The sequence below is a fragment of the Dendrobates tinctorius genome, unplaced genomic scaffold (genome assembly GCF_039654945.1).
Source record: "Dendrobates tinctorius isolate UK_male_01 unplaced genomic scaffold, ASM3965494v1 ptg000117l, whole genome shotgun sequence".
NCBI classification, from domain to species: domain Eukaryota; kingdom Metazoa; phylum Chordata; class Amphibia; order Anura; family Dendrobatidae; genus Dendrobates; species Dendrobates tinctorius.
In genome coordinates, this window is record NW_027361785.1 from 12340588 (window position 1) to 12354459 (window position 13872).

Here is a 13872-nt window from a genome sequence, read left to right on the forward strand (position 1 = left end):
ACATCTGTGACAATTTTATTTTTTTTCTGTCTGTCCATCAAATATTCTTTTAATTTAACCCTTGTGTGTACATAAGCTCTAACCTGATAGCATGGTCACCTCATTCTCTCCTGCTCAGCACTTATCAAAAAGACAATGCTGGTAGAGACAGAAAGAACTATGCAGTTGCACAGTTTTCTCAATGGTTAGATGATAGTGTTCAGTTCAAAGTTTAAATGCAGTGTGTCATCTTATTATTTTTAATAAATAAATAGTATATTTAATAGTGTATGTAATATATATATATTTGTATATATATATCATTCAAACCATGAATTGCTTTGTTTATTTTTTAATACATTTTTGGACATCCACTGGAGGCTGCAGTTTGTATTTGCTTGTGTGTAAGCATCAAAGTACTTGGCACACCTAACTCATAGGAGACTAGGGTTGGTCTCTGACCCTACTTCTTATGCTGGAGCCGTATCAGCTGTTCACTGCACGCATGCGCAATGTACAGCTGGAGTGGAAACCATGTCTTCTGAGCCCAGTGCTTTGGGCTGAGCTCCACTTGCCTCCATGACCTCTTACTTCAGATAGCAATCTTTGCCGCTCCTATTCGCTTGCTTTATCAATTGCTGTGCACCCATTTATATGACAGAGCAGTCACCAACAAAATGGCGCTACATAGTGATTTCAAACATTATTTCCCCCTCCTTTGCTAAACAAAAGAAGAGTGACATCAACAATTGCTGCTCACCTTTGCATCTATCTTAATGCTAGCTTACATTCATTTTATGTTTTTTGGGCAAGTGTGTTCAGCTGCTCCCCCAAGTGTCTAAAATTGGAAAATATGGTAATGTTACTTGTAATTTTTCATATTTTCTAACTTTGAAAAAATATTAACAAATTGTTTGGAAAAATAAAAAATAAATAGTTTTTATTTCTATTATTTATTTTTTTGCATGTAATATTCCCTTTAACCAGAGCGGTTTGGTACTGGACTGTAAGACGAACACACTTTTTAGCAAGTTTTACTTCTGAAAATGTAGTATTTATCCGGATTCTAAAAATATTTTTGCTGTCCCATTTTAGATCTCATCAGAAACATCTTCAAGACCTCTATCTCCAGATGAAAATGAGCTTAGAGAGTTTCACAAAAAGTATCATGAGAAAAGAGAGAGCATCAACCTTTCACTGTCAGTGGATTTCAGCACTCCTCCTCAGTATTCCACTTTCCTGGACAATTCTGCTGCTAGACATAGGCTTTCAGTAAAGCCTAGAAATCAAAGGTTAAGCACGAGCAGAAGACCATCTGTGGTAATGTTGTGATGTTCTATGTTGCACAATGCTCAAGTGTTGTTAGTTATCATTGTAGTGTCTGTTGTATTGTTCCGATTACTATAGTTCACATTTCTCTTCTAGTAGCTGTAGCTGTAGCTGTGCTCTGTGCTCAATAACATTGAAGTGGCCTGTTCCATAATATGATAATGAGCTACTGGGGGTATATACTGACATGACTAGCTTACACCGCTCATTTACAGTGCTATTCAAGAGACTGTAATGACAATTGAAAACGGTTAACATCAAAAAAGATCAACAGTAAAAACTATAGATTTTTATTGATCTTAATTGACCAATTTGCCATACAAATTACCATGTTACTCACTCGAATGAAAAGAGTTTTCTTCTTACTAGCCTAGAGGACAAACCTGATGGAAATGTCCATCAGATCTCAACATATAGTGGGTGTGGAAAGAATTCCGACCCCTTTAAATTTTTCATACTTTGTTTCATTGCAGCCATTTGGTAAACTCAAAAAAGTTAATTTTTTCCCATTAATGTATACTCTGCACCCCATCGTGACTAAAAAACCCCAGAAATTTAGAAATTTTGCAAATTTATTAAAAAAGAAAAACTGAAATATCACATGGTCATAAGTATTCAGACCCTTTGCTCAGTATTGAGTAGATGCACCATTTTGAGCTAGTACAGCCATGAGTCTTCTTGGGAATGATGCAACAAGTTTTTCACACCTGGATTTGGGGATCTTTTGCCATTCTTCCTTGCAGATCTTCTCCAGTTCCATCAGGTTGGATGTGAACGTTGGTGGACAGTCGTTTTCAGGTCTCTCCAGAGATGCTCAATTGGGTTTAGGTCAAGGCTCTGGCTGGGCCACTCAAGAATGGTCACAGAGTTGTTCTGAAGCCACACCTTTGTTATTATAGCCGTGTGCTTAGAGTCATTGTCTTGTTGGAAGGTGAACCTTCGGCCAAGTCTGACGTCCAGAGCACTCTGGAAGAGGTTTTCATCCAGGATATCTCTGTACTTGGCCGCATTCATGTCTCCTTCAATTGCAACCAGTCGTCCTGTCCCTGCAGCTGAAAAACACCCCCATAGCATGATGCTGTCACCACCATGTTTCACTGTTGGGAATGTATTGGGCAGGTGTTATGCAGTGTCTGGTTTTCTCCACACATACCACTTAGAATTATCACCAAAAAGTTCTATCTTCATCTCATCAGACCAGAGAATCTTATTTCTCATAGTCTGGGAGTTCTTCATGTGTTTTTTAGCAAACTCTATGCAGGCTTTCATATTTCTGGATCTGAGGAGAGACTTCCATTGGGCCACTCTGCCATAAAGGCGCAATTGGCGGAGGGCTGCAGTGATAGTTGACTTTCTGGAAATTTCTCCCATCTCCCTACTGCATCTGTGGAGCTCAGCCAGAGTGATCTTGGGGTTCTTCTTTACCTCTCTCACCAAGGCTTTTCTCCCACCATTGCTCATTTTGGCTGGACGGCCAGGTTTAGGAAGACTTCTGGTGGTCCCAAACTTCTTCCATTTAAGGATTATGGAGGCCACTGTGCTCTTAGGAACCTTGAGTACTGCAGAAATTCTTTTGTAACCTTGGCCAGATCTGTGCCTTGCCACAATTCTGTCTGTGAGCTCCTTGGCCAGTTTCTTTGACCTCATGATTCTCATTTGGTCTGACATGCACTGTCAAATCAAGTCCTATCAGTTTTATTAAACACAGCTGGACTCCAGTGAAGGAGTAGAACCATCTCAAGGAGGATCACAAGGAAAAGGACAGCATGTGACTTAAATATGAGTGTCCGAGCAAAGGGTCTGAAAACTTATGACCATGTGATATTTCATTTTCTTTTTTAATAAATTTGCTAAAATGTCTACATTTCTGTGTACATTATTGAGAAAAAATGAACTTTTTTAATTTACCAAATGGCTGCAAAGAAACATTTAAAAGGGGTCTGAATACTTTCCATACCCACTGTATGAAGCTATAAAAAATATTGAAAACGTTTTTTTAGTTTCTTATAAATCTAATTGCTGAATTGTAGCCCTAAGGCTAGTTTCACACTAGCGTTTATTTCCTGCAGCGCACGGCGCCGCTAAGCCCCGCCCCCTGCCGGCTCCCTGCCCGCCCCATCCGGTCATCGGCGCCTACTAGCGCACATGGACGCTTGCGATCTGTGCACCCTATCGCCAAACGCAGCATGTTACATTTTGGTGCGCACGGCGCACTTTCAAAAGTGCGCAGTGCACACTAAAATCCTACTAGCGCACGGCCAGCGCACGATCTGCGCACCCTATGCTAAAGATAGGGTGCGCAGATCGCAAGCGTCCATGTGCGCTAGTAGGTGGCGATGACCGGATGGGGCGGGCAGGGAGCCGGCAGGGGGCGGGGCTTAGCGGCGCAGTGCGCTGCAGGAAATAAACGCTAGTGTGAAACTAGCCTTAGGTACCCTACCAATTCCAAAAATGTTAATTTATGGTTCCACCATCAATGAAGAAGAAGCTTTATTGCTGAGATCTAGTTATAACATCCCTTACCAATTACATATAAAGTTAGCTTTTCGTAATACCATCAGTGGAGAATAGGCTTCTTATATGCAGTCAATCTCAGAGTTTTCGTCCTCTTTTAAACTAACATTATACTTTTTTTTATTTATCAGGCAGTACAGGAGGAATCTTATGAAAATAATTGTACCTGTGTGGATGAGGAAGATGTTCTAACACCCAACCCAAAATTGCCAGTCCTTGGTTCTATGGAAGTTAATATTCCTGATACTGACAACACTCTGGATTTGAGCTTAGACAATAAGGCATCATCTTCAGAATCAGCAGAGGTTTATGAATCACAGAATTTTCCAGAGGTAGTGCAGAACAGATCTCTTGACCTGGATCCAGTTATAACTTCAAAATCAAAAAAAGTCATAAGTGTTTCAGGTCCTGCAAACATAGAATTGGATCCAAGGAAAGAAGATCAGAGTGAATTGGTTTGTGGAAGCTCAAGTGATAGTGTTTCTACTAGCTTACCTTCTGTAGAAAAAGACGTCTATGCTGTAATTTCAACTAAGAATCAAAAACACACATTTAAAGAGAGCAGTGCATCAGCTGATGTAAAGCTTTCAGTTGTAGAGAAGGCAGGTGTCCATACTTTAAGGACTACTTCTGGATTTTCCCAGGAATCCTTGCACAGTAGGAGAAGCCATTTCCAGAATTCATTGTCTGAAAACCCCATGAATTACCAAGATCAACCTCTGTCTGATAAAGAAAATAACAAACAGCGTGGAAATGGAGATAAAAAACTAGAAAAGTCACATATAGAACCTACCCAAAGAAAATTTTCTGTATCATCAGCTTGGGAGAGACCTAGGACTGGCAGCTTTTCACTGAAGGCAAATGTTGAGAATGAGGCTCATAAAACCACAAAGTTGTCTGTATTGAAACCAGGTATGTCCAAAACTGAGATCATGAAAGAAGAACCCAAAGTTGCTGCAACCAACTCTGAAAATAAGTCTATTAGTAGGAAGACTGAATCCTTAACTGACCCTGAGGATACGCCTGTAGACAAGACAGTCATTGGTAACATTACCCCAAACCAGCGTACAATGCAATCTGCCAATGAATTACCTGTGGTTACAGAATCACAACCAGGTTCTGAAGACAAGAAATCCTTTACTGTAAAGATAAGATCCACTTCCTTATCCTTAAGATACGGGGATGGCGTAAACCCATTATCAAGTATGGTAAAGAGACACAGTGCAGAGTTTAAACAGACAAAAAATGCTGATTTGTCATTCTGTAAGGGGGAATCAAATCCAGAGAAAGCAGAAAACAAAGATGACGTTTTTAGCTCAAAGAGTGAGAATGAAAAGTGTGTATCAGAGACAGAGGGTACACAGGCTAAGCCACCGCTGCCCAAGAAGCCTGTTCTGCAAAATATTACAGTTGCTGACAATAACACGAATAAAGAAGCATCAGAACATGACTCCAGTCAAGAGAAAAATATGAAACCTCCAGAGACAAAAATTGAAAAGAAAGTTCCTAATAGAAGGCTAAGCCTCAACAAAACAACTGGTAAGTCCTTCTCTATATTTTACATGTGTGAACCTGATTATCTTCCTTGATTCTGCAATGCTAAATCAAAATAGCAAACACGTAGAAAAGTGTTGTAGTGGTTGTATTCCTCAGGGTATGCTCACGTGTTCTGGTGATAGTTCATCAGGAAGACGAACGACAACATAGGGATTAGTGGATGAGCGAGTATACTCGTTGCTCGGATCTCCTCGAGCATGCTCGGGTGGTCTCCGAGTATTTTGGCGTGCTCGGAGATTTAGATTTCGTCGTCTTATCTGCATGATTTGCGACTGCTAGAAAGCTTGAATACATGTGTGGAATGCCTTTTTGTTACGGCATTCCCACATGTATTCAGCATTTCTACAAGCCGCAAATCATGCAGCTGAGACGAGGAAAACTAAATCTCCGAGCACACCAAAATACTCGGACACCACCCGAGCATGCTCGGGAAAACCCGAGCAACGAGTATACTCGCTCATCACTAAGGGATGAAACAATCCATTGGCTAACTGCAGTGGATGGACATGTTATGGTGGCACACTAGATAAGGAAATCAAGGCACAGAATAAAGAAAGAAATGTGCCCCAAATATCAAATCTACCTAGTTATAAAGATATATATTTCTGATTTATATTTCTGTTTCTAATCCCCGTATATACAGGCATTTTACTGTCAGGCTTCTGATATATTATCTTAAAAAAGAACCTTCAAGAAGGCAATACAGTTAGTCAATCAGTTGTTGTTGTTTTTTTTTTTTAAAGCAGATAAAACTTAAAAAAGGTGCAGTAGAATTTGTAACAATTTGAGAGAAATTATATCTGAAATTTTTGACCGGTGATTTTATTTTTAGTTTTTTTTTTATGGGGATTAAATAACCAGACCTATAAGGTTGATAAAGGAAGTGAATACACATGATAGAATTGATTCTATGCAAATTAAATTTTGACTCAAATTTTATGAGATTTGCATGTCCTGGCGATTTCAAACCATTAGTAATTTTATTTGCACAAATCACATCAAAAAGCCCTCTGCCTTTTTACACATTGCAAAAAATTGCATAAGCCATAGTAGACTGAAAGGACCTCAGGTGTGACCATGTGGGCTTTCCCATAAGCCTTGAAGCTATCACATTACACAGAGAGACTATCGTAGCCTTTATAAAAGCTAAGGAGAGGAAGGAGCATCCATTTTAGAGTGATTTTAGGATAGTGACAGTATGTTGGAGCTTACAGCTCAGCAATAGAGCCAGAACAACTTTAAAACAATAGGCAAATACTCCAAACAGTAACATGATGAATTACTCCAGCAGTAAAGAAGATGAGAGTAGTAGTATGGAATAATAGAGATTCAATTGATAGGGGGGGAGATAGGAGAGGTGCCAGTAGCATTGCCAGTGTGACTATGATATGGTGTAGATGGCATCTGTCCTGTTGCACTTGAATTAGAATGACAGGTTATATTTTTTCTCAATTTTTAACCCCTTTACGATCTTTGATGTATATTTATGTCAGAGGTCATGTCCCTGCCCACATCTTTCCCCACACATGGTGTCTGATTTAATCAGTCATCATGTGTCTTTATCAGCTGCAGGTGGAGCGACGCTCCACCCACAACTGCTAAACAGTTAAATCCCGCTGTCAATTACTGACAGTGCGATTTAACATGCGCTGGCCCAAAAGTGCCTCATTTATCCAACCCATCGACACCCCAGTGATGTAATCACGGGTTGTCATTACAGCCAGGGGTCTGCCTGTTATGAGTGAGTCACCGTAGGAGGCAAAAGCAGAAATACAAGCTAAGTCCAGAAAACCAGAGAAGTTGGCAACTATCAGATTGCAGACCCCTGAACCTATCAACACAACTAGCAGTAGCCGTGGGGGTTCCTACGATGCCCTAGACCCCTCGATCACAGCCGGAGAATTACATAGGCCTAAAGAAAGAAAGGGGAAATCTAAACTGCCCCAGAGCAGACCCCAAAGCAATAGGCAGCCCCCAACATATAATGACGGTGAAGCAAGATGAAAACACTAACACAGACAGAAAGATAGACTGAGCAAAGACGGGGCCCAAAACTACCTAGATAGGAAAGGACAGGGAGGCTGCTGTCTGCAATCTGCCAAAACCCTATCAAAGACATAAGCCAACAAGCTAATATGAAAAAGGCCCTGAAGCAGCTAGGCTTCAAAAACTAAATCAGCACTCAGGTCTCCAAGGATCCCACAGAGAAATCACCCGCAGGGCATAAGGGCATCGGCAGCCTTATATCCAGTCCGTAACTCCACTCAGCCAGTCATCATCATCAGCCTCAGGTGTTTGACAATCAGGCTCACTACCTTTCTTTACCAGAAGAGGGAGTTCCTCGGGCCTCAGTAATGAAGGGGAAAATGAACTCACAACAGTACCTCCCCCTTGAGGAGGGGTCACCGAACCCTCAACTACGCCACCAGGGCGATCAGGGTGAGCCCGATGAAAGGCACGCACCAATCTTTTGGCATGAATATCAGAGGCAGAGACCCAGGAATTATCCTCCTGACCATAACCCTTCCACTAAACCAAATACTGGAGTCTCCGTCTAGCCAGACGGGTATCCAGTACTTTCTCTACCTCATATTCCATGTTACCTTCAACCAATACAGGGTCTGGAGGTGCCACCCCCGGAACAACAGGTTCAACAAACCTCTTCAACAAAGATTTATGGAACACATTATGGATTTTAAATGTGACAGGAAGAGCCAAACGAAAAGAGACCGGATTAATAATCTCCACAATCTTGTAAGGTCCAATAAATCTAGGCTTAAACTTAGGAGAAGCCACCTTCATAGCAATATTTTTTGATGATAACCACACCATATCACCAACCTTAAACTGGGGACCAATGGTCCTATGTCGGTTGGAAAACTGCTGGGCCTTTTCCTGGGAGAGAGATAACTTATCCACCACTTGGTCCCAGATCTGGTGCATTCTCTCCACCACAGTGTCAACACCTGGGCAGGCAGAGGGCTCCACCTGCCCTGAAGAAAATCGAGGATGAAACCCAAAGTTACAAAAAAAAGGTGACATCAAAGTGGCAGAACTAGCTCTATTATTTAAAGCAAATTCGGCCAAGGGCAAAAATGAAACCCAATCATCCTGATCAGCAGAAATAAAACATCTCAAATATGACTCCAAGGTCTGGTTTGTTCTCTCTGTCTGCCCATTGGTCTGAGGGTGAAAAGCAGAGGAGAAGGACAACTGAATTCCCAGCCTGGAACAGTAAGTTCTCCAAAATCTAGACACAAACTGGACTCCTCTGTCAGATACAATGTTCTCAGGAATCCCGTGCAAACGAACCACCTGTTGTAAAAACAGGGGCACCAACTCAGAGGAAGACGGCAACTTAGGGAGTGGTACAAGATGAACCATCTTAGAGAACCTATCACAAATCACCCAAATAACAGTCATCCTCTGAGAGACAGGCATATCAGAGATGAAATCCATTGAAATATGGGTCCATGGCCTCTTGGGGACAGGCAAAGGCATCAGCAACCCACTAGAGCGAGAACACGATTTAGACCGGGAGCACGTCCCACAGGACTGCACAAAATTCCTGACATCACGAGACAAGGAGGGCCACCAAAAAAAACGACTCACCAGATCTCTAGTACCAAAAATACCTGGATGACCAGCCAAAGCAGAGCAATGAACTTCAGACATCACTCTCTTCTTCCACTGGTCAGGAACATACAACTTTCCACTGCGACAACGCTCAGGTTTGTCCTCCTGGAACTCTTCCAGAGCACGTCTCAAATCGGGCGAGATGGCAGAAAGAACTACCCCTTCGCCTAAGATGGTAGCAGGCTTGGTCACCACAGGAGAATCAGCAAGGAAGCTCCTAGAGAGGGCGTCTGCCTTGACATTCTTTGTTCCAGGAAGAAAAGAAACCACAAAATCAAAACGTGTAAAAAACAAGGCCCACCTAGCCTGTCTAGGGTTCAAGCGCTTAGCCGACTCTAGGTAAATCAAATTCTTGTGGTCAGTGAGGATCATGACCTGATGCTTAGCTCCCTCCAACCAATGTCTCCACTCCTCAAATGCCCATTTCATGGCCAACAGTTCCCTATTCCCCACATCATAGTTACGTTCAGATGGAGAGAACTTTCGGGAAAAGAAAGCACAGGGAATCAATTTAGATGTTACAGGATCCTTTTGGGACAAAACAGCTCCTGCACCAATCTCAGAAGCATCCACCTCTACCTGGAATGGAAGTGAGACATCAGGTTTCCGCAAAACCGGGGCAGAGGTGAATCTTCGTTTCAGCTCCTGAAAGGAAGAAACCGCCTCCGGAGACCAATTTAACACATCAGCACCCTTTTTAGTCAAATCAGTCAATGGCTTGGCAATACTAGAAAATTTTGCTATAAATTTCCGATAAAAATTAGCAAAACCCAAAAACTTCTGGAGGGCCTTCAAAGAAGTGGGCTGAACCCAATCGTGAATGGCCTGTACCTTGGCCGGGTCCATTTCAATAGTTGACGGGGACAAAATAAATCCCAAAAAAGAAATCCTCTGTACTCCAAAAAGGCATTTAGATCCCTTGACATACAGGGAATTCTCCCTCAAGATCCGAAACACAGTCCGAATATGTTCCACATGAGAATCCCAATCCTTGGAGAAGATCAAAATATCATCCAGATAGATAATCAAAAATTTATCGACAAAATCTCGGAAAATATCGTTCATGAAGCACTGGAAGACAGAAGGGGCATTAGTGAGCCCAAAAGGCATCACCAGGTACTCAAAATGTCCCTCCGGAGTATTAAACGCCGTCTTCCATTCATCCCCATGCTTAATGCGAATAAGATTATACGCCCCCCTGAGGTCAGGCTTGGTAAACCAGCAAGCACCTTTAACTCTGGAGAATAGATCAGAAATCAGGGGTAACGGATACTGATATTTAACAGTAATTTTGTTGAGGGCACGATAATCAATACAAGGTCTTAATGATCCATCCTTTTTGGCTACAAAAAAAAAACGGCACCTAAGGGTGACGAGGATGGTCTAATATGACCCTTCTCCAACGCCTCCTTAATATAGGATCGCATAGCCTCGTGCTCGGGTACAGATAAATTGAAGAGCCGACCCTTGGGAAATTTACACCCCGGGCTCAGTTCAATTGCACAGTCATAACTCCTATGAGGAGGCAGAGACGCAGACTCATTCTCACTAAATACATCATAAAAGTCCGCCAAATAATCAGGAACATCATGCGACTGAGGAGAGGTGGAAAACACCGGAGCCTCACTAAAGGCACACCGACAACCCCAACTCACCACAGACACAGATTTCCAATCCAAAACTGGATTATGAATCTGTAACCAGGGAAACCCCAGAACAATAGTATCATGCAGATTATGCAACACCAAAACTCTGCAATTTTCTTGATGGTCTGGGGCGACCCGCATTACCACCTGGGTCCAAAACTGGGGTTTATTTTTAGCCAAAGGAGTAGCATCAATCCCCCTCAAAGGGATAGGCGTCTGCAGAGGTGTCATCGGAAATCCACAACTTTTAGCAAAATCCAAGTCCATTAGGTTTAGGGCTGCTCCCGAATCCACAAAAGCCTTGGCAGAAAATGTGGACAGGGAACAGATCAGAGTAATAGCCAGAAGAAACTTAGGTTGAACACCCCCAACAGAAAACGTGTGTGCAAAGCGTTTCTCTCGTTTAGGACAGACAGAAATAATATGCGAGGCATCTCCACAGAAAAAACACAACTTATTACGCCTTCTGAACTCCTGACGCTGCTCTCTGGAAAAAGCTCTATCACATTGCATAGGTTCGGACATTTGTTCAACAGGTGGCAACACCTCTCGTGCAGCTTTGCGTTCGCGCAAACGCCGATCAACCTGAATGGCTAATGACATAGAATCGTCAAGACCAGAGGGAACAGGAAATCCCACCATAGTATCTTTTACGGCTTCTGACAACCCCTTCCGAAAGAGAGCAGCCAAGGCATTATCATTCCAGGTAGTAAGTACTGCCCACTTTCGGAATTTTTGACAGTACAATTCTGCAGAATCACGACCCTGGCTTAATGCCAGCAGGGTCTTTTCAGCCTGATCAATGGCATTAGGTTCGTCATACAACAACCCCAAAGCTTGAAAGAATGCGTTCACATTAGTCAGAATAGGATCATCTGGTTTCAAAGAAAACGCCCAATCCTGGGGATCGCCACGCAGCAAAGAGATGACAATTTTAACCTGCTGCGTGGAGCTCCCTGACGAGTTAGGCTTCAAGGCAAAAAATAATTTACAATTATTTTTGAAATTCAAAAATTTAGACCGATCCCCAAAAAATACATCAGGTGTAGGAATCTTTGGTTCAGCAGCATGTGAATGAGCAAGGTAGGCGGAAATTCCCCGCACTTCCGCAGCGAGCTGCTCCACACGATCAGACAATTGCTTTATCTCCATTGAGAGAAAAAAAAAAAATTCCCCCTACGGCCTCAGAGATATAGAGGAAAAAATATACACCCTTTTTTTTTTTTTTTTACAATTCTTTCCTGCTATTGAGTACCCTAGAATCTGCGGTATGGCGGGTGATTCTGTTATGAGTGAGTCACCGTAGGAGGCAAAAGCAGAAATACAAGCTAAGTCCAGAAAACCAGAGAAGTTGGCAACTATCAGATTGCAGACCCCTGAACCTATCAACACAACTAGCAGTAGCCGTGGGGGGTTCCTACGATGCCCTAGACCCCTCGATCACAGCCGGAGAATTACATAGGCCTAAAGAAAGAAAGGGGAAATCTAAACTGCCCCAGAGCAGACCCCAAAGCAATAGGCAGCCCCCAACATATAATGACGGTGAAGCAAGATGAAAACACTAACACAGACAGAAAGATAGACTGAGCAAAGACGGGGCCCAAAACTACCTAGATAGGAAAGGACAGGAAGGCTGCTGTCTGCAATCTGCCAAAACCCTATCAAATACATAAGCCAACAAGCTGATATGAAAAAGGCCCTGAAGCAGCTAGGCTTCAAAAACTAAATCAGCACTCAGGTATTTTCAGAAGACAGAGCTAAATGAATTCAGCACACCCCAGCAGGGAATGGCAGTAATCCAGAAAAACAAAGCAAAACAAAGTCAAAGCACAAAAGCAAAAGGCCGAACAGCAAACTTAGCTTTGGAGGAGCAGGAATTCAGACTGGTCTCCAAGGATCCCACAGAGAAATCACCCGCAGGGCATAAGGGCGTCGGCAGCCTTATATCCAGTCCGTAACTCCACTCAGCCAATCATCATCATCAGCCTCAGGTGTTTGACAATCAGGCTCACTACCTTTCTTTACCAGAAGAGGGAGTTCCTCGGGCCTCAGTAATGAAGGGGAAAATGAACTCACAACATCTGCCTATTACACCTGTGCCTATCATTACAATCCTCCTGTGAAAGCAGGCCCAGAGATTTTGATTTCTGCTATACATAGCAGTGCTTAAGCATCGCTACATATAGCACAAGCGATTGGACAATCGCAGTTTCAAGTCTCCCAAGGGGACTATTAAATTCAGTGTAAAGTAAAAAAAATAAAAAAAACACAAAAGTACAAGTGAACCCCTCCTTTTACCCCATTAAAAATAAAACCATTGAAATAAATTTAAAAATACACATTTGGTTTTGCTGCATAAGTAAAAGAACAGGAGGGAAGGATCCAGCGAGAAAATAGCAGCCTAAAAAATAACTTTTAATCCATTATTAAAAACATGGACGGCACAAAGTTGTCAGGCAAAAAAACACATTGTTGTCAGATCAACATGTTTCGACTTTACAGTCTTCTTCAAGATCTTGACGAAGACTGCAAAGTCGAAACGCGTTGATCTGACAACAATGTGTTTTTTTGCCTGACAACTTTGTGCCGTCCATGTTTTTAATAATGGATTAAAAGTTATTTTTTAGACTGCTATTTTCTCGCTGAATCCTTCCCTCCCGTTGTTACATATGTTTGCTTCATTGGAACCGTGCTGAATACCAGCTGTCTAACGAGGAGTCTACACAGTGGTGAGCTGACTTCACAGTCCTTCTTCTTTTTTTTTTCATTAGTAAAAGAACTATCAAAATATAAAATAAATTACCGTATTTTTCAGACTATAACACTCATCCCAAATTTAGAGGAAAATAAGAATAAAAAATTTAATGTGATAATTAGAGTTCGTTTTATAGTCCGAATCTAGCTTACCAGGGGGGCGGTGGAACGGCGTCACAGGAAGCAGGAGCAGGGTCGCTGCTGCAGGTATCTGGTGACGGCATGAGTGGGATGATGATGCGGGCCCTTGGCTGGGTGGAGAGGTTGTTCCAGCGGTGCAAGGCAGGAGTCATTGATCTCCTGGCAATGGGATTCAGGAAAATGTTAGCAGTGCGAGGCCCAACCGGAGTCCCCGCTGTGCACATTGTTCTCCTAGCTGTGAACTTGAGGAAAATGGCGCAGGAGATCTATATAATTAACAGGGATAATTTTAGCACCATTTTTAATTTAAAAAAAC

The 13872-nt window shown here is 42.3% G+C and overlaps 1 protein-coding gene across 1 annotated transcript in view; it reads left to right on the top strand.

Annotated features, from left to right (window-relative positions):
• CRACDL (CRACD like) overlaps window positions 1-13872 on the top strand; it is a 167985-nt gene that overhangs the window by 120975 nt on the left and 33138 nt on the right. Inside the window, exons 7-8 of the mRNA XM_073590550.1 lie at window positions 1075-1299; window positions 3954-5361. Of these exons, the coding sequence (XP_073446651.1) occupies window positions 1075-1299; window positions 3954-5361 (1633 nt within the window). The remainder of the gene's footprint in view (window positions 1-1074; window positions 1300-3953; window positions 5362-13872) is intronic.